The sequence below is a fragment of the Salvia splendens genome, chromosome 17 (assembly GCF_004379255.2).
Source record: "Salvia splendens isolate huo1 chromosome 17, SspV2, whole genome shotgun sequence".
Lineage (NCBI taxonomy): Eukaryota > Viridiplantae > Streptophyta > Magnoliopsida > Lamiales > Lamiaceae > Salvia > Salvia splendens.
Window position 1 is genome coordinate 6,679,510 of NC_056048.1, and position 23,003 is coordinate 6,702,512.

At 38.8% G+C, this 23,003-nt stretch overlaps 3 protein-coding genes across 4 annotated transcripts; all 3 read left to right on the forward strand.

The window, feature by feature from the left end:
- Window positions 1-2,695: 2,695 nt before the first annotated feature.
- LOC121773226 (GDP-L-galactose phosphorylase 1-like) lies at window positions 2,696-5,874 on the forward strand. Its single transcript, XM_042170041.1, has 5 exons — window positions 2,696-3,299; window positions 3,683-4,113; window positions 4,212-4,397; window positions 4,469-4,720; window positions 5,300-5,874. The coding sequence occupies exons 1-5, from the start codon at window positions 3,155-3,157 to the stop codon at window positions 5,621-5,623; spliced, it is 1,338 nt and encodes a 445-aa protein (XP_042025975.1). The 5' UTR covers window positions 2,696-3,154; the 3' UTR covers window positions 5,624-5,874.
- Window positions 5,875-18,242: 12,368 nt separating this feature from the next.
- LOC121775463 (probable fructokinase-6, chloroplastic) lies at window positions 18,243-21,421 on the forward strand. Of its 2 annotated transcripts, XM_042172542.1 has the most exons (8): window positions 18,243-18,359; window positions 18,507-18,648; window positions 18,922-19,133; window positions 19,277-19,489; window positions 19,641-19,838; window positions 19,918-20,055; window positions 20,621-20,737; window positions 21,047-21,421. In XM_042172542.1, exons 2-8 carry the CDS (start codon window positions 18,519-18,521, stop codon window positions 21,179-21,181), a joined length of 1,143 nt encoding a protein of 380 aa, XP_042028476.1. In that variant the 5' UTR covers window positions 18,243-18,359; window positions 18,507-18,518; the 3' UTR covers window positions 21,182-21,421. The 2 variants fall into 2 exon arrangements, with proteins under 2 accessions (XP_042028476.1, XP_042028477.1); XM_042172543.1 differs by having other exon boundaries at window positions 18,250-18,648; window positions 18,931-19,133.
- Window positions 21,422-22,506: 1,085 nt separating this feature from the next.
- On the forward strand, window positions 22,507-22,842 carry LOC121774170 (polcalcin Ole e 3-like). Its single transcript, XM_042171086.1, has one exon. The coding sequence runs from the start codon at window positions 22,530-22,532 to the stop codon at window positions 22,785-22,787; it is 258 nt and encodes an 85-aa protein (XP_042027020.1). The 5' UTR covers window positions 22,507-22,529; the 3' UTR covers window positions 22,788-22,842.
- The last annotated feature ends 161 nt before the right edge of the window (window positions 22,843-23,003 follow it).

Genomic DNA, 23,003 nt, shown 5'->3' on the forward strand with positions numbered 1-23,003 from the left:
GCATCGCAGCTGAACGGGCCATGTCATTGTGCATGTCGGGAGGAACACCCTACACGGGCGGGTCGGTGACAACGTGGTTACTAGCGGTGCTGGAGCTTGCATCATCGCTTCACAAAGTGACATTTTTTCCCTCGTCCTCAATGATCATGTTATGCATTATGATACATGCATACATGATGTCGGTGATTAGTGGACGGTGCCAACCACGGGACGCTCCCTTCACCATAACCCCCCGTGATTGGAGGACTCCGAATGCATGCTCCACATTTTTCCGAGCCGCCTCTTGCTTTTGGGCGAACAATGACCTCTTCGGCGTTGTCGGACATGTGATAGTCTTCACGAACATAGGCCATCGAGGGTAGATCCCATCTTCCAGATAGTACCCCATATTGTACCGGAGATGGTTGGCCGTGAACTCTACGTTCGGCGCTCGCCCGGCACACAGGTCGTTGAACAATGGAGACTCGCTCAACACATTGAGGTCGTTGTTCGACCCAGCGACACCAAAGTAGGCATGCCAGATCCAAAATAGTTGGTCGGCAACGGCCTCCAACACGATCGTCAGATGTGTGCCCTTGTGCCCGCTAGTGTATTGTCCTCTCCAAGCCGTTGGACAATTCTTCCACTGCCAGTGCATAAAGTCGATGTTGTCCAGTATCCCCGAGAAGCCATGGGTCCGCTCGCGCATGTTCACCAACCTCTGGGTGTCGTCGGTCGTTGGCTTTCTCAAGTATGTATCCTTGAATGCTTCGATCACTGTCCGGCAGAATCTAACTAGGCACTTGCGTCTAGTTTGCTCGCTTACATGGAGATACTCATCAAACATATCTGCAGTAGTTCCGTAAGCGAGTTGGCGTATGGCGGATGTGCATTTCTGCAAAAGTTGATATACTTTGCCGCCCAACAGCATCAGTGGTTTGCATGAAATACGAGTCACGAGTTACAACTGCATTGACGATGCGCATGAATAAATGTCTCTGCATCCGGAACCGACGACGGAACATCTGATCACTCCATCGAGGATCTTTAGAGAAATAATCTATGAAAAGCCGCAAACCAGCTTGTTCACGGTCTCGGAGGGTATACATCCGAGTACGTGGTATGTTTGCTGTTCGTTCCACGCTTGAACAACAGCTTGGTAGCGAGCAACCTCGTTGTTGATTTCCTCTTGGATTGCAGGCATCGCCTCCTCTAACATTCTGGCACTTTGAGCTTCGATTGCTCTTTGACCACCATGGCGAGGAGGCATTTTTTACGGATATATTTGCTAGTGATATAGTGTGCGAGAGAGAGAGAAGTTGAATAGATATGAAAATGGAGTGGTATTTATAGATAAATTTCGAATTTTATAAAATAAAAAAAATCGAAATTGTGGCCCGGGTCCGGCCCAAACCCCCTCCAACGTTGGGCCGGGCAGCGACGAGGCCCGTCCCGGGACGAGATAACGCTGGGCCGGACTGCTCCATGGCGCGGCCCAGGACGCAGATTCCTCCCCTCCAATGCGCTGGGCTGGGGGCCAGTACTATGCGCGGTCCGCCCGCAAAGTTAGGCATGCTCTAAGGCATTCAATGTGCAGCCCCGCATGGGGTCAATGGTAGAACCATGTACAAACTATGAGGAGCTTTATTAATCCCCTATTTTTTTAATTTTTTTTAATTTTTTTTATTTATATAGTAATATCTTTAAATTTATGGTATTTTATGTAAATCATTATGCAAAAAGTCCCTACAATTTTAAAAATTATGAACTCTAATTTTAGAATATAGCCCATACCAAAATATTTTCTGCATCCAAACATGCTCGGGGCACCCGCCTAGCGGGACTGCATCCCAGGTACTCTTCTCCATAAGGTCGTCGGGCTTTACACCCGATGTCCGGCCAATTCGCTGGCTTCCGTGTGAATTTTTTATTTTTTTTATTTCGTGTTTGTTTTGTTAATAAATTTAATGCTCCATCAGTCCCCAAAAAATTGACTAAGTTGTATTATGAGGTCTACGTTATTAGTAGTTTAAGACTTTCCTTATTTAGACTTTGTCCAATTTTAGGTGACAGGCCAAAAAAAATCAATCTGTTTTTTGGGACTGGAGGAGTATATAATTATTTTCGCTATAAATACATATATTTCCTTCAAATTTTCACACCTCACTCTCTCTTTTCACACTTTAAATCTTTTATCTATCTTCAAATTTTTTGTAAATAAATCAAAGTGCTCAAAAACATGGATTATTCTGAATAAATATACCATCGATTTGACGAATGCGGTTGTTATTGAAACTTCTGATATAATAATAAGAAGAGGCCCAACCTCCTAATTTCAATTACTCTCTCCGTCCCATAATAGATGATACATTTGGAGAATGACATGGGATTTTATGAGATGTTGTTTTGTATGTTAGATGGAGAGAAAAAATAGTATATTTATATTAATGAAAGAGTGAACTTTTTCCAAAAAGAAAATGTGACATCTTTTGTTAGACAAACTAAAAAAAAATGTGACATTTATTATAGAACGGAGGGGATGGAGTACCATTTTTCTATTTTTTGTTTAAAAAAAATTGGGAAACATCAACTAAATTTTACCCGCAGATTTCGAATGTGAACTGACGGCCCATTAAAATCCAAAACGAGTCAAGAGGCCCAGCCTCCTAATTTTGACCCGATTGCATATACAGATACAGAGCATACAAATGTCAAAATCCAAACCCCATCCCCCTTTTCTTTATCTCTCTCTCTCTCAATCCAACCATTCCACCACATACTCCGGCGGATTAGCGATTACCATCTCTCTGATCCACGCTATGCTCCATCTTTCTCACCATCCAATTTGTGGTGGCTTCATCTAATTTTTTCCTCGGTTCAAATTCCAAAAACAATCACGGCTTCATTTGATTATCTCTTCCAACCGCCAACCATCCACCATCTCCGGAGATCTTCTCCGTCCAGTCTTACGGTGGACGACAAGGGCCGGATTCCTTCCCCGCACGGCGGCCGGGGTGCCTTACCCTCCGAAGGCGGCTCCCCATCCGATCTCCTCTTCCTCGCCGGCGGCGGCCCCTTCTTCTCTTTCGCCGCCTAACTCTGACTTTTTTTAAAATTTATTTCTCGTAATTTTCATCCTACCCCCTTCGAGTATAAGTGAGAGTGAGTCGTAAATATGGTGTCTGTATTAGAGAGGAAATTGACGATAAAGAGGGTGGCCACCGTGGTTTCTAACTACCAGGAGAATGCGTCTACTGATGACCTCGAATCTATGGCGCAGGGCTGCGGCCGCAATTGCCTCGGAAGCTGCTGTTTGCCGGGTACATTCTCGTCTATCATTTGCGATTTTATGCTTTTAGGGTTTCTGAATGTCATTGTAATTTGTAAGATTAATTTTATTTTATTTGGGCGATATTATGTAAATTGGCTATGGATTTATTTATTTTCCGGTATTGATACATGTTTTTGTTAAAGTTCCTTGGCATGGAATTTGGAGATATTGCTGACTTTTATCGTCAAGATTCCATCTTTGATATTGTTTTTTCGTTTTTGGAGATTTGGTTGTTGAATGCTCCTTTTTCAGCAAGTTTGTTTATCAATCGCATTGGTAGAATATTTCTACAGAGGAAGACCTTGTGATAAATTTTTGTTTGGATAGCGATTCCGGTTTTCTTCTTTTCTGAGTAGGTTTAACTTGTCTCAGTTTCAAAGCTGCCTCTCTATGCATTCAATACTGATGCGGAAGAGCAAGGTCACGACAAAGTTGATGCATCTTGTGATGGCAAATCTCCTGAAAAGTCCTATTTAAACAATTTGTTGCTAGGGCAGTGGGAAAATCGTATGACTCGGGGGATTTTCAGGTATGATGTTACCTCTTGTGAGACTAAGGTTATTCCTGGAACATATGGCTTTGTGGCACAGCTGAATGAAGGACGTCACCTTAAGAAACGGCCGACAGAGTTTCGGGTTGACAAGGTTCTCCAGCCTTTTGATAAGAACAAATTCAACTTTACAAAAGTGGGTCAAGAGGAAGTGCTCTTCAGGTTTGAGCCAAGTGAAGATGGAAAAACTAGTTATTTTCCTTGCTCTCAAATTGATCCCGAGGGAAACTCGGCCAGTGTCGTTGCAATCAATGTATGCTATTTCACTACCTTTTTAGATTTCTGATCTGATGCTGTCTTGCAATGGCTTTGTGTATGTTTCTTCTTGTAGATCATAACATCTTTTTTCAGGTGAGTCCCATTGAGTACGGACATGTGCTTCTAATTCCCCGGGTCCTTGATTGCTTACCCCAGAAAATTGTTCATGACGGCCTTATGCTTGCTCTGCACTTTGCTAAAGAGGCGTCGAATCCCTTTTTCAGAGTGGGCTATAACAGTTTAGGTGCATTTGCCACCATCAACCATCTTCACTTTCAGGTATAAACTTCTTGAGTCATCTGGCTCTTAGTTCTTATTGCTATGTTGCCGTAACATTGCATCAATGGCAGGCATACTTCTTGTCTGCACCTTTTCCAATCGAGAAAGCTCCAACATGCAAAATAATGAGCAGCAAAGATACTAGGGTGATGGTCTCTAAGCTGCTGAATTATCCTGTCAAAGGACTTGTCTTTGAGGGTGGAAATAAGTTGCGTGATCTATGTGATGCCGTAGCAAGCTCTTGCATCCTTCTCGAAAGTAACAATGTTGCTTTCAATCTACTTATTTCTGATTGTGGAAAGAGAGTATTTCTACTACCTCAGGTGATCTCTTTTCCAGTCCATCCTTAAATTTTTTGGTCTCGACCAATGTATTATGAATACTAGTTCCTATATTTGCACGATAAGGCAAATCCAATAGTTAGCTTGTCAACAATCATAGATTCCTCTGACGTCATCATTTAGATTTTACTCCTATAAGGTCCCAATGCATTGAAATGCCCAATCATTGGTCTACTCTATCATCAGCTGATGGTCTAGAGAATTATGATTTGGTTGTCGAATTTGACTAATCAGATTGGTCCTTTTTAGTGTTTATGGCGTTCTAGTTACCATCAAATTTCATGCTTAACAATCATACTTAACGAATTACTACTAGTTTTATCTTCTGGCCACTGTTGAAATATTTGACGGAAGCCAAATTAGTGCTGTGCTGTAGCAACTAGCAACTGTGGATCTTTGATGCCTTCTCATCTCACACACCAGTAATTGTTATGTTCAATTATTGCCTTGGACACCTGGTTTCTTACCTTGCAGCTATATAGAATTACTGTACATAGGCTATTGTAATTGTCAAATGTTCCTGAAAAGGAGATTTATAGTCTCCGTTATGATGGATTGCAGTGCTATGCTGAGAAACAAGCACGTGGAGAAGTAGAGCAGGAGCTTCTTGATACTCAGGTGAACCCCGCTGTCTGGGAAATAAGTGGACATATGGTGCTCAAGCGGAGAAAGGATTATGATGAAGCTTCTGAACAATATGCATGGAAGCTTCTCTCGGATGTTTCTCTCTCAGATGAGAGATTCCAGGAAGTGGAAAAGTACGTCTGCGAGGCTGCTAATTTGCAAGAAGACGAGGACTTTATCAGCACAGAGGAGACTAGTTATGGCTCTGGCACTACACAAGTCTCCCGACATCTCCCTCAAGATTGCCTTGTGTTGCGTTAACTGTTAGCGTTACTTACGCATAGCTCGCTATGCTGATACGTGCTGCCATTTCCCTAGAGGTAGTTGGTGTGTGCTTTTCCTCTCTAGATGGTAGGTGGTGTGATGCATACAGTTAGTTGGTGTTTTCAAGCAGGATATTGCTTGAGAGTTGTATTACCAAATACTACTTGATAAATTATTGAAAAGGGATCCATGGGTTTTGTGTATTATAGTATATGGTGAGAATAAATTAAGAAACTACTTTAAAGTTATATTCGTATTTTACGTTTTGGGAATATGTTTGGTTGCATGTTACGTTAAATTGCGCTACTGTCTGAATAATTTGCAAAAATATTCAAGAAAACATTTTCAGAAATTAAATCCAACGGTTTGGCGTCAAGGGTTGTAACGTAACGTCATGATCTGATTATATCTTTATGGGTTTGCCGGATATAAAATTAACCAAAAGTCACTTTATTTTGGTCTAACTAATCAAATTCAAAATTAAAAACCTTGATATTGATTGTGCAGTGCTACTACATATGCTTGTTCCTTGATTTCGCATGGTAAAGCTGGAATTAAAAAACTTTCTAGGATTTAGATTGGTGCTACTGATATTTATACATCTCCAGCTCTTAAAACCATTTCTTTAGAGCGGTCACAATAGTGGCGCCGTCCTGCCGCTGTGTGGAGAGCGCCCCCGTCGGTGCCTATTGGAGGCGCAGGGCCGGAGGACGGCGCTCGGTGGTCGCTGCGGGGAAGGGCAGGGCATTTCGGCGCCTATTGCGCACCGTCCAACCACCGTCTGCTATTTTTCTTTATTTTTTTTTATCATATTTTATTATTATTTTATACACACAACTCATTGCACTTTTTTTTTAATATTTGATAAACATCAACAATTAAAATGAATTAAGTTGGAAGCTATGAGATAAAATGATGATGTGACAGGGTGAATTTTTGAGATGGTTCTCCCTATTGTGAATGCTCTTAGCTATACTACAAATTAGGTTGGTCGCTGAACATGCCAGCAATCAGAGAAAAGTTGTTACATTCTCTTTTGCCTAATTATTTAGATTGATGGCATAGTAATTATTATACAGATGACACTAAGAAGATCAAGAAGTTGAATGTAAATTTTATAAAGGAGTTCCAAATGAAAAATTTCAGAGCTCTATAGTATTTCTTGGGCATTGAGGTTATAAGATCAGCTAAAGGAATATTTTTGTGGCGGAAAAAAAAAAGATCTTTTGGATGAAACAGGGATACTGGATGGATTGCAACTCAACTGGACCCATATGATTGTCAACCATGGAATGCAGATAGTGAAGGCAGCTGACTAGGGATATCAATCGGGCCGACCCGCTCATGTTCGGGCCAAGCCGTTCGGGTTGTCGGGTTATTCAGTGCGGTCTATTCGGGTTGTATTTTTCGGGGTATATTTTTCGATCCTAACCTTAATCCTTCGGGTTTCGGGCTAACCCACCGGGCTAATCGGGCCAAAGAAAATTTAACATTGCTTTGTTTCATTAAAACGTAGAATTCGTTTCTACTACTTCACATAACAAAGTAAATGAACTACTTATCTTCTCTATTTGTAAACAATATAATTATTAATGATAAAACAATTATTGTACTCCCTTCATCCCGTAGCATATTTTTTTTGGTTCATAAATTAGAATTAAGTAAATAGTGTAATTAAATTAATAATTTAAGTGTATTAAGGGAAAACTTAATAAGAGACACTTAACTAACTCTAATATTATAATTAAATACTATAATTCTAACCTAAAAATAGAAATAGTGCAAATAGTTTAGAACGGACCGAAAAAGAAAAAAAATGAATAACATGGGAAGGAGGGAGTATAAAATAATAATAATAATAATAATAATAATAATAATAATAATAACAATAATAACAATAATAATAATAATAAAAATAATAAAAGTATGTATTTATGAAATAATAATATTTTAAATATAATCTCAGGACCTTTAGAAAAAATAATTTTAAAACTAATGTATTAATCATTTATTCATAAAGAATAAAAGTGTTTAGCATATAATTGAGTTCTTTTGTTTTCATTAAGATTTAAAAAAAAGTTTATATTGAAATGTTATATACTTAAAATATTATGAAAGCAAGAACTCATGAAATTATTAAAATATGATCTATATTCAAACAGTATGAGAACGACTATTTAATTTTGATCTCTCACATTATGTAGATTCAGTTAAATTCAATCAGATATTTCATCAAACAATCACAAACTATATCAACTTAAATTACGCATTCTTACATTACTCGTTTCATTAAGGTAAATATCCTTAAAAATTAGTACTTATTTAGGAAAAGTAGGTTGAGTTGTTACCTCAGAATTTCTTATTCTGGCCGATCAAATGAATTTGTGAGAGATAGGGAGGAGAGGATGGTCCATTAATATATTTTATGAGAGGAGTAATAAGAAAAGAAGTATAAAAAAGAGAAAAACTCAAAAAACCCTTATTACGAAAAATCTGCACACCTCGATCTCATTTTCTGAAAGATCAGCGAATTTAATCCCAAATTTCGAAAGGCCAGCGAATTGAGACCCATATTCCGAAATTTCTCTCTGGGCTAGCCCATATAGCCCGTTTCATATTCGGGTTGCAAAAATATAGCCCTAACCCTATAATTTTATCGGGTTATTTGGGTCAACCTGCGGATTTCGGGTTGAATTGACATCCCCACACCTAAGCTATGAATTATCAGCATGTAATTGGGAAATTCATATCTCACACTAGGTCTAGTATCCCACACCTAAGCTATGAATTATCAGCATGTAATTGGGAAATTCATATATTTTTCTCACACTAGGTCTAGTATTGCTAATTCATTTGAAGTAGTAAGTCAATTTATGTATTAGTGTCAGTCAGATCATTTGGACGTTGCTCTGAGAATTATTAGATTTCTCAAAGAACTTATGACCATAGTGTTGTGTTTGGAAAATATGTGCATTTAGACATTTAAGGGTACACAACTGAATTTTGAGGCATAAAGAGTAGAGATGTCAATCCAACTGAATTAGTGTCAGTCAGATCATTTATGTATTAATGGGTTAAGGCTATAATTTTGTAACCCGAACACAAAACGGGCTAAACGGGTTAGCCCGAATGGGTTGGTAGGTTAAACGGGTCGGCCCGAAGGGTTGCAACTTTTAATTAAAATATATTAAGTTTTAGGGGTTTTTGGTACTTTTGAATTTCATGTGGCACAATAATTAGCCTTCTTCAATTTTCATTCTACACTATTCCACTCGATCCCACACTATCAACTTTCAAGTTCCTCCACGACTCATTATTCCATCGTCCCATCATTTGCCACTATTGTCTTACCACCACCAAAGCCAAGCAAGACAAAATTAAGAACTAACACACTAAAATCTCAATATATTTATCATTTTAATAATGATTCATATAAGATATGATTTTTAATTTTCATACTGAATTACTGAATTAATTATGAACAATACCAAAATAATGACACGAACACAATCTGTAATTCAAATTGATTGATTTTTTAACGAGTGACACCGTTTGTATAATAATGACACGAACACAATCTGTAATTCAAATTGATTGATTTTTTAACTAGTGACACCGTTTATATAGGAAGGAAAACGAGTAAAATTTTATTGCACAGAATCTAATATTATGCATGGTGTGTCTATAATATGCTATTAACCGTGTGAAGATTATGAAGATCATCTCTAAGAGAGTGGGCATTGCCAAGGGGTCAAGGAGAGGAGGATTGTGGTGAGCATTAGAGCATCCTCATCCGTGCTCTTGCCAACGAGCACGGATGTGGGCTCGGACCTACTTTTATTAGTTTTTTACTCTCTGCTCTTAGGCAAGAGCACAACACACACATCCGTACTCTTCCGCAAGGACAAGCTCAATGGTCAAACTATTCTATTATTCAATTTAAATAAAACCATTTCCACAAAATTAAAATGCATTAAAAATACCCGGAATAATATTACAAATTACAAAAAAATTAAAATTACATAATTAAAATTCTAAAAATTAAAAATTACATAATTAAAATCCTAAAAATTAAAAATTACATAATTAAACTCCTTAAAATAAAAATTACATAATTAAAGGCTAAAATACCCCGTGGAAGACTATTCATCCGACTCTACCTCCAATGTTCTTTGGAGACCCCGTATCATTGCTACATCCGATCGAAGTTGCTCGGGGGTCATATTTGACCTATCGACTAAATTGAGTTGGGCCAAAAACCCCCCACAACGACTCGGTGGGGGGTTGAGGTGGCACAAAGGGAGCGGGGGCGGATAGAGTCGCGGCGCGACGGCGGTTGGCCGTCGACTTCTTCCTTCCTTGCGGCCGGCGTTGGGAACTACTCAGGCCGGCGTCGGGGCTACCCTAGTTAGCACCGGTGAACTGGGTGGACACCTCATCAGAGCCGGCGTCGGATAGGGATACCGACCTCAACCGTTTGTCGGAGGAGCTAGAGGAAGATGCTACGCCTCCCCTCTACTTCGGATGCCCACGCACTTCCTGCCAAACATTGAGGTACTTGAACGGTTTGTAGTGTTGGGATTGGTAGGTCGCCAATGCGGCACTGATGATGTCGACCTCGCTTCGGCCGCTCCCCGCCGACCGCTCTTCCTGGAGGTAATACCCCTGGAACTTTTAGATTTCTTCGTTTGCTATGTATATGGCATTGCACACCATACTCTCGTTGTGCTCGATTGTTCCAGCCGGCCGGTTTTCATTGTACCGGCGACATATGTGCCACTAAAAATGGTCCCCGGATTGGTTCGTGCCAATCTCCGGATCTTCGGAGATAGATAAAAATGCTTTGAATAATTGCTCCATCTCCCGCGGAGTGTACGGGGTACGGACACCATGAGTAGGAATAGTAGGAGTTTGAGTGTCGTCGCTCCCTCCCGCTCTAGGTACGGGTGCCCACCCATATTGCCCATCGGAGGCATCTTGGTCGTCGACCGGGTAAGGCCGGTAGCCACCCGGAGCTTGCGAACTTTGGGTTTGAGGAGGGGCCGAAAATTCCATTTCCGGACTAGGAAATGGTTGTGAACCGAACCATTCGTTGTTACAAAAGGTTGTATCGCCAACCCCAGGCGCCCCCCACCCCCGGCCCGACATTAGTGAGGGGAGGTAAATCACGGTACTCAGCAGCCCACTAGAGGGGAGAGTTCAACCCACTGTCCCACCGGAGACCCACCTCCACAGAGGCCTCACGCTTGTGCCCGAGAGATGGCAGCCTCCTAACGGTGGTAGTGAGATTCGAACACCCGCTCATTGTTACAGATATCCACCCCTGGAGCCAACTGAGCTTGCCTGTGCGGGCATGTTCCAACCGTGGGAGCCGGAGGGGTGATTGTCGGAGCCGGACATTTTTGTGTTAAGTGTGAAAGAAAGATTGAGAATTGTAAGAATGGAAATGAGAGAATTTATATGAGAATTGTGTAGTGTGGTGTGAAATTTTTTGTGTGGAAGTGGGGGTATTTATACATGAAAATGTGTATTTTTGGGGTAAAAAATTGAAAAATAAATTAAAAGTGGGGAGAAAACGGATATAATTTTTTGGGAAGTAGGAAAATATTTTTTTTATTTTTAATCGGATTTTTTTAATTAAAATCAGATTTTTTATTGTGTACTCCATTTGTCCGCTATTAATTGGCACACTATGACCTGACACAGGTTTTAAGAAATCTAATACAAAGTGAGTTGAAAAAGTTAGTGGAATATGAGTCCTATTTTTACATACTTCCTCCATCCCATTAAATAAGAAATATTTATTTTCCGGTAAGAGATTTTATATAGTGTTATTTTGTGAGTTCATGAAGAGAACTAAAGTAAGAGAGGAAAAAGTATAGATGATATTGTTTTCATTTTCGGAAATGCTTCACTTTTAATAAGACAATCCAAATATGAAAAGATTTCATTTTTAGTGGGATGGAGGGAGTATAGTTTTATACTCTCTCTATTCCATAGTAGTGTCATTTTGCCATTTTGGTATGTTCCATAATGGTAGAGTCATTTCTCTTTTTAGTAAAGTCACATTTCTTCTCCCTTATTTTACTCCCTATTACTTTATTCTCTTTTTATCTCTCTACCTTTTGCATTTCCTACTTTATTCTTCTTTTACTTAACTCACTTACAAAAAAATTTCTTAAATCGTGTGCCAAAAAGAAACGTCTCCACTACCGCGGAACAAAGGGAATATTAAATAATACTCCATACTAATAAAGAGTTGACTACAAAAATGATACCTAGAAAATGGGGTTCACGCCTTTTTTGATCCAATGTCCAAATAATTAAATTTATGGTTCAAGACGACGGATAATTACATTTTCGGTGCAACTTTTTTTTTATCATTTTAACCTTATGGCCCTTAAGGGCATATCGGTCTTTTACCTAGTCAGTTAAGACACCTAATTTGTGATCTTACTTAAATTATTATAAGTTTATATGGCCTCGGTAGACCCAGACTTACGCCGTTGCAGAAGTGCACGGTTGCACTCCGGCAGTTGGCCTACGGCACCACGACGGACATATTCGACGAGTACCTTCACGTCGGGGAGACAACTGGCCGCGAGTGCCTGAAGAGATTTTGTAAGGGAGTTGTGGAGGCTTACAGCGACACATATTTGCGAAAGCCGACTGTTGTGGATTGTCAGGGCCTGATGAAGATGCATAAGACGGCACACGACTTTCCTGGGATGCTAGGGAGCATCAACTGTATGCACAGGGAGTTGAAGAATTGTCCGAGAGCGTGGAGAGGCCAATTTACTAGTGGATACAATGACAGCCACCCGACGATAATCCTCGAAGTCGTCGCTGACTATCGGCTCTGGATCTGGCATGCTTACTTCGGTGTAGCGGGGTCGAACAACGACATCAACGTCCTCAACTCATCCACCCTCTTCACCGAGCAATGCAATGGCAACGGCCCGACCATCGAGTTCACTGCCAACAGGCGCCAATATCACATGGGGTACTAATTGGCCGATGACATATACCCAAGGTGGCCTGTTTTTCTGAAGACGATCAGCTGCCCATGGGTGAGAAGAGAGTTTTATTTGCGTAAAAGCAGGAGGCGGCGCGGAATGATGTGGAGCGGACATTTGGTGTGCTCCAATCACGGTGGGCAATAGTGAAAGGGCTGGCGCGTCTCTGGTTCAAGGAAGTCATCGCCGATGTATGTATGCGTGCATAATCTTGCACAACATGATAGTCGAACACGAAGGTGGAAGCGTAACTGATTGGGCCGATGATGAAGGTGGATCTAGCTCCAGCACGGCGAACACGCCCCACGCTCGAGGATTACCGACGGGCTTCAATGAGGTTCTGTCTAGACAGGCCTCAATGCGCAACAGACAAGACCATGCTCAGCTCATGAACGACATGGTTGAAGAAGTTTGGGCCCGTAACCTCCGTCGTTGAGAATGCGTATTTTTTTAATTCGTATTGTAATGTATTAATTTTAAATGAAATGAAGATTTTTTTCAATTTTTGTAGTTATTTAAATATTCAAATAAAGAAAATGCTTAGGACGGCCTTTAGGGCGGCTTATAGGGCGCCCCACTGCAGGTGGAAGGGTAGGAGCATAAAATGCTGACATGGCGGTGCATAGGGCGGGCTTTAGGACGTCCCTTAGGACGCTCCATTGCTAATGCTCTAAGAGCATCCACAACGGTGGTGGGAGTGAAGGCCGCCGTCCGTGCCAGCGGAGAAGACGAGGACCGCCGCCGCTGGCACGGCGCTGCTCGATGCATCGAGCAGCGCCGTGCCAGCGAGCAGGCGACGTGGCGGCTTATGATTGGGCAACGGCATAGCCGTTGCCTTTGAATTATTTTTTTATTTTAAAAATCGTTTTTAAATTATATAAAATGATTAAAAAAAAATTCCAAATCCCAAAAATATGGCCATTTTTTTCCCGTTTTTTCTGAATTTTTTTGATTTTTTTTTGATTTTTTCCCCCAAAATCATCTATAAATACACACATTCATCATCCATTTATCACATCAATTCATCTCCCATTCATCTCTCATTCTTAATTCTCATACAAACTATCAACACATTCATCCCTCATTCAAAACCTCAAATGGATTTCACCCATATTATGGCGGAAGCGGAACGCGAAGAACAAGAATACTACGAACAACATCGTGCCGCTTACGAAGCATATGTCGCGGCGAATACCCCCGCTCCTCCTCCTCAACGAACCAGATCAAATCGGCGCTACATTCATCGTGACCGGGAGGGAGCCCACGAAAGGCTCGTTGCCGACCAGCCGCGGTTTCCGGCGGATTACTTCAGGCGCCGTTTTCGCATGTCAAAGCGCTTGTTCATGCGAATTGTCAACAATTGTCCGCACGTGTTGAATTCTTCCAAACAGGTCCAGATGCAGCCGACCGGCAAAGTATCACGCCGTTGCAGAAGTGTACGTGTGCCATCCGACAACTCGCTACTGGGCAAACGGCCGACATCTTCGATGAGTATTTGCATATCGGTGAGTCCACTGGAATCCTTTGTCTAAAGAATTTTTGCGAGGGCGTTCGTTCAGCTTTCGGGGATGAATTCCTTCGGGCACCCACCACCGATGATTGCCAACGGTTGCTTCGTCTTCATGAATCAGTCCATGGCTTTCCCGGAATGCTTGGCAGCATTGACTGCATGCATTGGAGGTGGAAGAATTGCCCGACTGCTTGGAGGGGGCAACACTTGAGCGGTCACAAAGGCGGCTGCCCAACGCTTATCCTTGAGGCGGTCGCCGACTACCGCCTATGGATTTGGCATGCATATTTCGGCGTTGCTGGATCCAACAACGACTTGAATGTACTATATTCTTCACCACTCTTCACTGATGTGATGAATGGTGTAGCACCGGCGATCGACTTCACCATCAACGGAAATAGCTACCACATGGGTTACTATCTCGCCGATGGTATCTACCCAAGGTGGTCGACTTTCGTGAAGACGTTCAACAACCCGCACGATCCGAGACGGGTTCTTTTTGCGCAGCGTCAAGAGTCCGCACGGAAAGATGTCGAAAGAGCTTTCGGGGTCCTTCATGCCCGATTCAACATTGTGAAGTCCCCGGCTCGGCTATGGTACGTGAATAATATCGCCGACATCATGTTCACGTGTATTATCTTACACAACATGATTATAGCCGACGAAGGGCCGAGGGCGGCTAGCTTCTACGACGAGGACGAAGCCGGAAGCTCAACAACGAGGTCTCCCCCACGCCGATGCGAGCATACGACGGTCGGCCAAAGAATCGAGACAAGGCACACAATGCGCGATACCCGAATCCACAATCAACTACAAGAAGACCTAATCAAACACATGTGGGCGAAATTCGGCAACACGTAGTGGTTTTTTTAATTTTTAGTATTTTAATTATGTAATTTTTAATTTTTTAGGATTTTAATTTTGTCGTTTTTATTTTATTTGTCATTTGTAATATTATTTAGGTTTTTTTAATGAATTTTAGTATTATTGAATTGTTATTGTTTAATTGAATTTTAAATTAATTGTGCTCGTCCTTGCGGAAGAGCACAGCTGTGGGTGTTGTGCTCTTGCCAGAGAGCAGGCAGAAAAAGTGGGGTCGGGCCCACAACCGTGCCGCTGGCAAGAGCACGGTTGTGGATGCTCTAAGGCCTTGCTTCCATTGTTGTGGTTGAGGTCCTAAGGTCTTAAATCTAGTTATTCATCATATACACTTCTTCCACTTTCTAATCTTCATCAATCTCATTTTGGATCTAGTTTTTGTGGCTAGATCCAACCTATTTGAGAATGGGTTTTATCTTGAGTGATTCATATGGATCTAAATCACATGGATCCTTAATACATTATAAACAGTAAACATCATTTAAAACATTCAAAAAAAAAATTCCGTAGGATAAATTAATCTATTAATGTTTTCATCAGCCAAATCTCGAACATGTAAAACAGATATTAATCTATTTTAATCTATTAAGATTTTCTAGATTTTAAGTTAATAAAATATATTTTTAAATAAATAAACAAATATATATTTTCTAGATTTAATATATTTTGAACTTTTAAGATTATCTTGATTTTAATAAAATCAAATCTTAACCAAATAGATTGATACTACTATCATATTTAACATTATTATTATTAAATATTCAAAATCTATCTAGATTAAAATTTAATCAAAATCTACTAAATTAAGTAATGCACCTTGATTATTTCATATAGTAATTTAATTAAATTTCTTAGTAGAATGAATTTAATCTATCTTATACATTTAAGATCTAAGATTTTAATAAAATCAAATCTTAAATATCCAAATAATCACTTATCATTATTAAATACTTAGGATTTATCTAGATTAAAATTTATTCTAAATTCAATAATGAACATTGATTATTTCTATGATTTAATATTTAAATCATTTAGGACTTTTTAGAATAAATCTATCACAATCCTAACTTTATAATTTATAGGAAAAATTAACTAGGATTATCTACACCTTTAATTACTTAAGATATTATCTATTTGGATATAATTGCACAAATATCTACATAATCAAGATACAATCCAATTTCATCGAATTATGAAGTGGGGAACTAAATTCCGTTATCTTTCATTAACTCCATGATTTAATAATAATTAAGGGAACCCTAGGTACAACTTTAGTGTTTTATCTATATCTTTAATTAAACTAGATGTTATTTAGATGGATTTAAATTTTAATTCACCTACATCAAATTACTTTATTTAAACCATGAAAACCATAGATTTATGCATTCTTACTTTCGAATTAACTATGTCTTTAATTAAGATATGATCTATTATTATTAAATCAATAAACATCAATAAATTTAAAGACAAAATTCATATTAATCGTAAATTAAATTATGAAAGAATTACATACAATATTCTTTATATATTCATTTGTACATTGCATTTAAATATGAAAACTTAGATTAGACTAGATCAAATATTAATTGAATTATCATCATTATTATTAATTTAAATAGAATATAATAATAATAATAATAATAATAATAATAATAATAATAATAATAATAATAATAATAATAATAATAATAATAATAATAATAATAATAATAATAATAATGATTGAATCAACCACGATTAGTCCATAAAATGCCAACATTTTATTCACAGCACACAATAATATTCACAACTCATCAATAAAAAAACAAACAATGTGTCTGTTACCAAAAAAAATAAAAACAATGTGTCTTATCTCAATTTTCCTAGAGAAAGATGTTGATGGAATCATGTGAAATGAGCGCTTAAATTAAAAGAAAAAAAGACAAGTGTAGCGGTTTGATGAAATTCTGATGGTCGTAATTTGCCGGCTTGAATGAAAAGGTCGATCAGCGAGGCAATGTTGATGAAACAACTTTATAAAGGCATGTCAACAATGGAAGAGAGATTTCAGAAAAAAAAGGTTAAATTCGTCGACCTTTAAGAATAACGGATTTTTGAGTTTTTCTCTTTTTTCTATTCTTTTTTCTTATTATTTCACTTACAAAATATAAGAAATGGCCAAACTATCCAATAATATATTCACCCCCAATTCGTATATACCCTATGCAGAGCTCGATCTTCATCTAATTATGATAACTAATTCTCTGCACGCAACCGAATGCAGCATTTGAGCACCATATGTGAAAATGTTGGAGATGGGAGTGTATGGTTTAGTTGGTATAGGATTTGCACATTCATTTAGTGTATCGTATTTATGTCTAGGTGATAATGTGACATGTTATGATTCCTCCAAAAGATCCCTACATAAAGGCGAGAGTTTTTGATGGTATTGACGAGATTGCACTGAGTGATCAAGTAGCCAACTTAGCGCAGCATGCCATCATGTTCCTGCGACGAACTGATACTGAGCAAATAATCACTCAGGTTTTTTGTAAGTGAAATAACAAGAAAAAAGAATATAAAAAGCAGAAAAATTCAAAAATCCCTTGTTTAAAAATTCTCGTATTCCGAAAGTCGACGAATTTAATCTCAAATTTCGAAAAGTAAGCGAAATTAATCCATTTTTCTGAAATCTCCCGCAGTGGACAAAGCCAAAACACATCAACCTAATAGAAATATACCAAAAACAACAATTAAAATAAATATATATTAAATTGAAAAATAAAATGAAAAATGAAAATGAAAAATTTCTTATGATTTATGAATGAAGCATAGCAAGAAAACATGATTATTAAATGTTTACAAAGATAATTGACTATATGCTAACATAAAATGAGATACTCCCTCCGTCCCAAATTACTTGATTCGTATTCCATTTTTGGTTGTCCCAAGTTACTTGAGTCATTTCTCTTTTTTGGCTAAAAACAAAACATATAATCGCACCTACTTTATTTTTTCTTTTACTTTACCCTCTCTCTTCTCTCCTACTTTATTCTTTCTTCTACTTTATTTTACTTCATTTAACTCGCTAAACACAACTTTCTTAAATTTCGTGCCGAAAAGAAATGCCTCAAATAATATGAAATTTCGTGCCGAAAAGAAATGGGGCTGTGATTGTCTGTGCCCAATGATTTGTGAGCTTCGTAAGTTAAAACAAATGATTTGCAAAGCAGATCACTCAGCCACTCAGTTTCCCCAACAATTATTGCTCTTTTCATTTTTCTTTTCTTATCTCTAAATTTAAGTTTGTTTTGCTGGAAATTTTTCTTCTTGCATCGATTAATCCAAGGTTGTGTTGCCGCGCCCCCTTTCTTTATCCATAAATTCTAACGCCAAAATTAAGAATTGATCGTTCCCTCGAATTCTACGAACTGAGAAGTCACAGTGAATTACTACTCAAGTTTACCCTTTTTTCCCTTCCCTCTCAATTTTGCAGTAATTGAAATAAATGGCTCTTCATAGTGCTGCCGTGAGCTTCTGCTGTGTCTCTTTCAACCCTCAAGCTTCTCTCTTCAGGCAATGCAGCATCAAACCATCAAGATTATCTTCCCCATCGCTTCCAAGATTCAGAATTCAAGGTGAGAATCACTTCCCCTTTCATCAATTTCTAGTGTTATTGTTACATATCCATAGTTATTAGCTACCCTAATAATTTGTGCTTGTTTAGTGGTTGTGGAGAGAAAATGTGGTTAGTTTTGGGATTTAACAAAGAATCTGAAAGCTAGAAGTTGCATTGTTAAATTGTGTTGGAATGGATTGCACATCACTTTCTTTGCATCAAGAAAGGGAATTGCTTTTTTTATTGATTGATTGGTTTGGTAAATTGTTTAGTCTGATTACTTGATTCATAGGGAAAGCAGTAGAGAGTGGTAATGGCCCATTTGAAGTAGATGATTCATCTCTCGTGGTTTGCTTCGGGGAAATGCTTATCGATTTTGTGCCAACCACAAGTGGACTTGCTTTGGCTGAAGCACCGGCGTTTAAGAAAGCTCCCGGAGGTGCACCTGCTAATGTGGCTGTTGGCATTGCTCGACTTGGCGGTGCATCAGCATTCATAGGGAAGGTACTTGTGATAAGCTTGCTTCATCTTGCCAGAATTGATAAGTCGTCATTCGTTATGGTGATTCAGATTGAGATTAGTAAGAAATGAGAAAGTTGTTGCTGAAAATGTTTGGAGGAGAACTGATGTGTGTGATTTGTGCTCAGGTGGGAGAGGATGAATTTGGCTACATGCTTGCAAATATTCTTAAGGAGAATAATGTGAATAACGAAGGAATGAGGTTTGATCCCGGTGCTCGAACTGCACTAGCTTTTGTAACTCTCAGGAAAGATGGGGAACGCGAGTTCATGTTTTATCGCAATCCCAGTGCGGATATGTTGCTCCAGGAGGCCGAACTTGACATTGAGTTAATAAGAAAGGTAGCAACTCTCTCATTTTCTCGAATTCATTGTGCATTAGAAATCTAAAACACCTGTCAATTATTTCAGTTAAGTAAAAATTAGCTGAAGACTCTGTACGGTTTTATGATCTTAGACGAACAAATGATCATTGATTATTAATGTCATTCAGGCCAAAATTTTCCACTACGGCTCTATAAGCTTGATTACAGAACCTTGCAAATCTGCCCACATAGCTGCTGCGAAGGCTGCAAAGGAGGCTGGTGTGATCTTGTCGTATGATCCTAATTTGAGGCTTCCATTGTGGCCATCTGCAGAAAGTGCCAGAGAAGGCATTCTTAGCATATGGGATACAGCAGATATTATTAAGGTACTCATTTGGTCCTACTTGTTACCCATAACTCCAATGGGTTCTAACTCTTATGTTATGGATGATGTAAAAACATCAGATCAGCGAGGAGGAGATAAGCTTTCTGACTCAAGGAGAAGACCCATATGACGATAATGTAGTTCGGAAACTGTACCATGAAAATCTCAAGTTACTCCTTGTAACTGAAGGTCCAGAAGGCTGCCGATACTATACCAAGGTATCCTGTCTTTACAAGTCAATGTCAAAACGGCAGTAAATGGTGTAATTTGTCTCTCAGACCAAGAGTGATGATATCGTTTCATTTGGGTATTTATATATTATCAAGGATCGCTTATTGATTCGTATAGATAAAGTTGTTTATTGCTAATATTACACTTTATATATGCTGTCTTTGCAGTGAAACTCAATTTGATGTCCAACAGTGGTTTCACATATGTTGGATCTCTTATTGGTTCGTATAGATAGGATCTTATTTTCTGGACTGGTCTGCAAAATCAATCAAGCACGGTTCTATTTCAACCATTGATTGGTTTCTATATTTTCCATAACATGAAAAAGGTTACCTTTAGGAATTAGATAATTTTCTAAGTCATGGAGTTAAACTACACCGGGTCCTTTTAGTCTGATAGATTCCTTTTAGTCTTATGTATCTATCATTCCCTCACAAATGACATACAGTTTGAAGATTAAATCTTCAGATGCATATTCCAGTGGAGGATTATTGAGAAAACGTGCTGCGTAAGTCATTTAACAACTGCTTATACATGATTTTCCATTACCAGGAGTTTAGTGGAAGGGTGAAGGGTCTGAAGGCGGAAGCTGTTGATACAACAGGTGCCGGGGATGCTTTTGTGGCCGGAATCCTTTCACAGTTAGCTCTTGACACCTCGTTGCTTCAGGTAATAATATTGCTATCTATTTGTGTTACTCTGCAGCATGTGTCTTCTGGTCCTACTCATTATGGATTCACTTGTAAACAAAACAAATGATGATTCACTAATTGTTTATGTTGAATACAAGAAGCCTCTAGAAAGGTAATTCTAAAAACTCGAGCAAGTCGTATATACAATTATCTGACACAATTTAAGTTGGAGCAGCTCTTAATCCAGTCTTGATTTGTTACTGAGAAGCACTATTATTTTGTCGTTTTCTATTGGTTTTTCTGAAACATGTATGCAAATATAACATCCACCATGACCCGTTTACAGAATGAGGATCGACTGAGAGATGCACTGAGATTCGCTAATGCTTGTGGAGCCTTGACCGTGATGGAAAGAGGCGCTATTCCTGCTCTGCCCACGAGAGAGACAGTGCTCAACGCCCTGCTCAAGCCTGTAGATTAGAACTCCTTTCCAAGGTATCGCTCTTTTCCCGTGTAGAGAGACTGATTTGATTGTTGTTTTCACGGATGTTATCTAGGATAGACTTGGTCGTTTCGAGTTTTCTTGCAGACATCTTGTATTGAACACAAATATGACCATGAGCTTGGTCACTAGCTAAAGGGTCAGGCATGATTAAGTTTGAACTTTGCTTCTTTCTTTTATGGAAGCCCGAACGATTATTATCGAATCATGATATTCTTAGCCCTTGGCTTATTTACAGCTCAATACACAAGATTTTGAACTCCATTCTTCTCGATCTGGGATGGTTTGAACCTATGTGTTCGATAAGAGGTCGTAACGTTTAGTGTTCTTGAATTGACTATTTCGAATTTTATTGTGGCGTATGGCAATTAAATTTGGAAATGATAGGCCCAAGTGAAATGGAGTAGTATTTTGAGTTAAGAAGGTGAAATTGGTGGAATCAGGGTTAAGAAGGGGGGAGATGAGAAAATCCATCTCTTCATTTTTATAAATATTTTTTTGTTTATTAAGCATGAATTAGTATATTAATTGGGTCAAAAAAATATTGACCACCAAGTTTTTGACGTCTACCTCAAAATTTGACAAAAAATGATCAAATAGATAAGTCAAGGACAAGAAGGTATCAAACTTAGTATTCTAGCTCAAAATCATAAAACAGACACATGTTTAAGACCAAAAACAGTAGACTTTAGTCATTTATATATTCTCTGCAACTTTTGACTATATTCATGAGCAAGAATAGTTTATATAATTATTATTACAAGATTACATAAATGGGGACATACAAGATGTCAGCGCCAAAATGTTCTCTGTTTTCAGAAACATGCATCGAATATGATACTATTTTCACATATTATTCCTATCATCAATTATGGGAATCACATGGTTGGTTCAATTAAAATTTTGAGTCAAAGTTAGCACATGTTCATATTGTATTTAAAGAAAAATTTATTCTACACTATTATTAATTGAGGGTGCATGTTTCTTGAATCGCTAAAGGAATTGCTTTTTTCTTATCTATTTGACCATATAGGACTCCCTAAATCATAATCAATAAACATCATCACTTGATCATATAGGACTCCCTAAATCAATTAAAATGCACAATGTGATGATATAAGATATATGAGATAGAGAAATTGAAATATGAAAATGACAAGTTTGGGAAGAAAAAGTGGATGGCCACATACATATATAGTAAATCCACCCCTACTAACAAGGATGACCTTATGCTCTCTAACCAAACCACATCATAATATTAACCTAATGCTTTCCACATTCTCACATTCCGTTAAAAAACAACACCAAATTTCCCAAGAAACAAAAAATGGCCGATGATGATCCACAAGATGTAGCCGACCGCGAGCGGCTCTTCAAGCATTTCGACGCCAACGGTGACGGCCAGATCTCGGCCAGCGAGCTCGGCGACGCCCTCAAGACGCTGGGATGCGTCACCCCCGAAGAAGTCCAGAACATGATGGTCGAAATCGACTCTGATGGCGACGGCTTCATCTCCTACGAAGAGTTCACAACCTTCGCTCGTGCAAATAGGGGACTAGTCAAGGATGTGGCCAAGATATTCTAACTTGTTCATTTTTTTTCCTTTCAAATTCATTTCACTATATATTCTTTTCTTTCTTTTTATACATGACTATAATGTTTTGTTTGATATCAAATGCATGCTTGTTTTATTTTATGTCAAGCGTTTTGCACATTCCCTTATATATGGAAAACACAACAACCATAGCGCGAATAAAGGCGCGCAACGTAACTTACACAACAGGCAGGCGTGTTACACGCT

Coding starts and splice junctions, on each gene's coding strand:
- LOC121775463 (XM_042172542.1), top strand. CDS start 18,519: ATGGCTCTTCATAGTGCTGCCGTGAGCTTCTGCTGTGTCTCTTTCAAC. Junction 19,490..19,640: donor ACATTGAGTTAATAAGAAAG/GTAGCAACTCTC, acceptor AATGTCATTCAG/GCCAAAATTTTCCACTACGG. Junction 20,738..21,046: donor TTGACACCTCGTTGCTTCAG/GTAATAATATTG, acceptor ACCCGTTTACAG/AATGAGGATCGACTGAGAGA.
- LOC121773226 (XM_042170041.1), top strand. CDS start 3,155: ATGGTGTCTGTATTAGAGAGGAAATTGACGATAAAGAGGGTGGCCACC. Junction 4,114..4,211: donor CCAGTGTCGTTGCAATCAAT/GTATGCTATTTC, acceptor ATCTTTTTTCAG/GTGAGTCCCATTGAGTACGG. Junction 4,721..5,299: donor GAGTATTTCTACTACCTCAG/GTGATCTCTTTT, acceptor GATGGATTGCAG/TGCTATGCTGAGAAACAAGC.
- LOC121774170 (XM_042171086.1), top strand. CDS start 22,530: ATGGCCGATGATGATCCACAAGATGTAGCCGACCGCGAGCGGCTCTTC.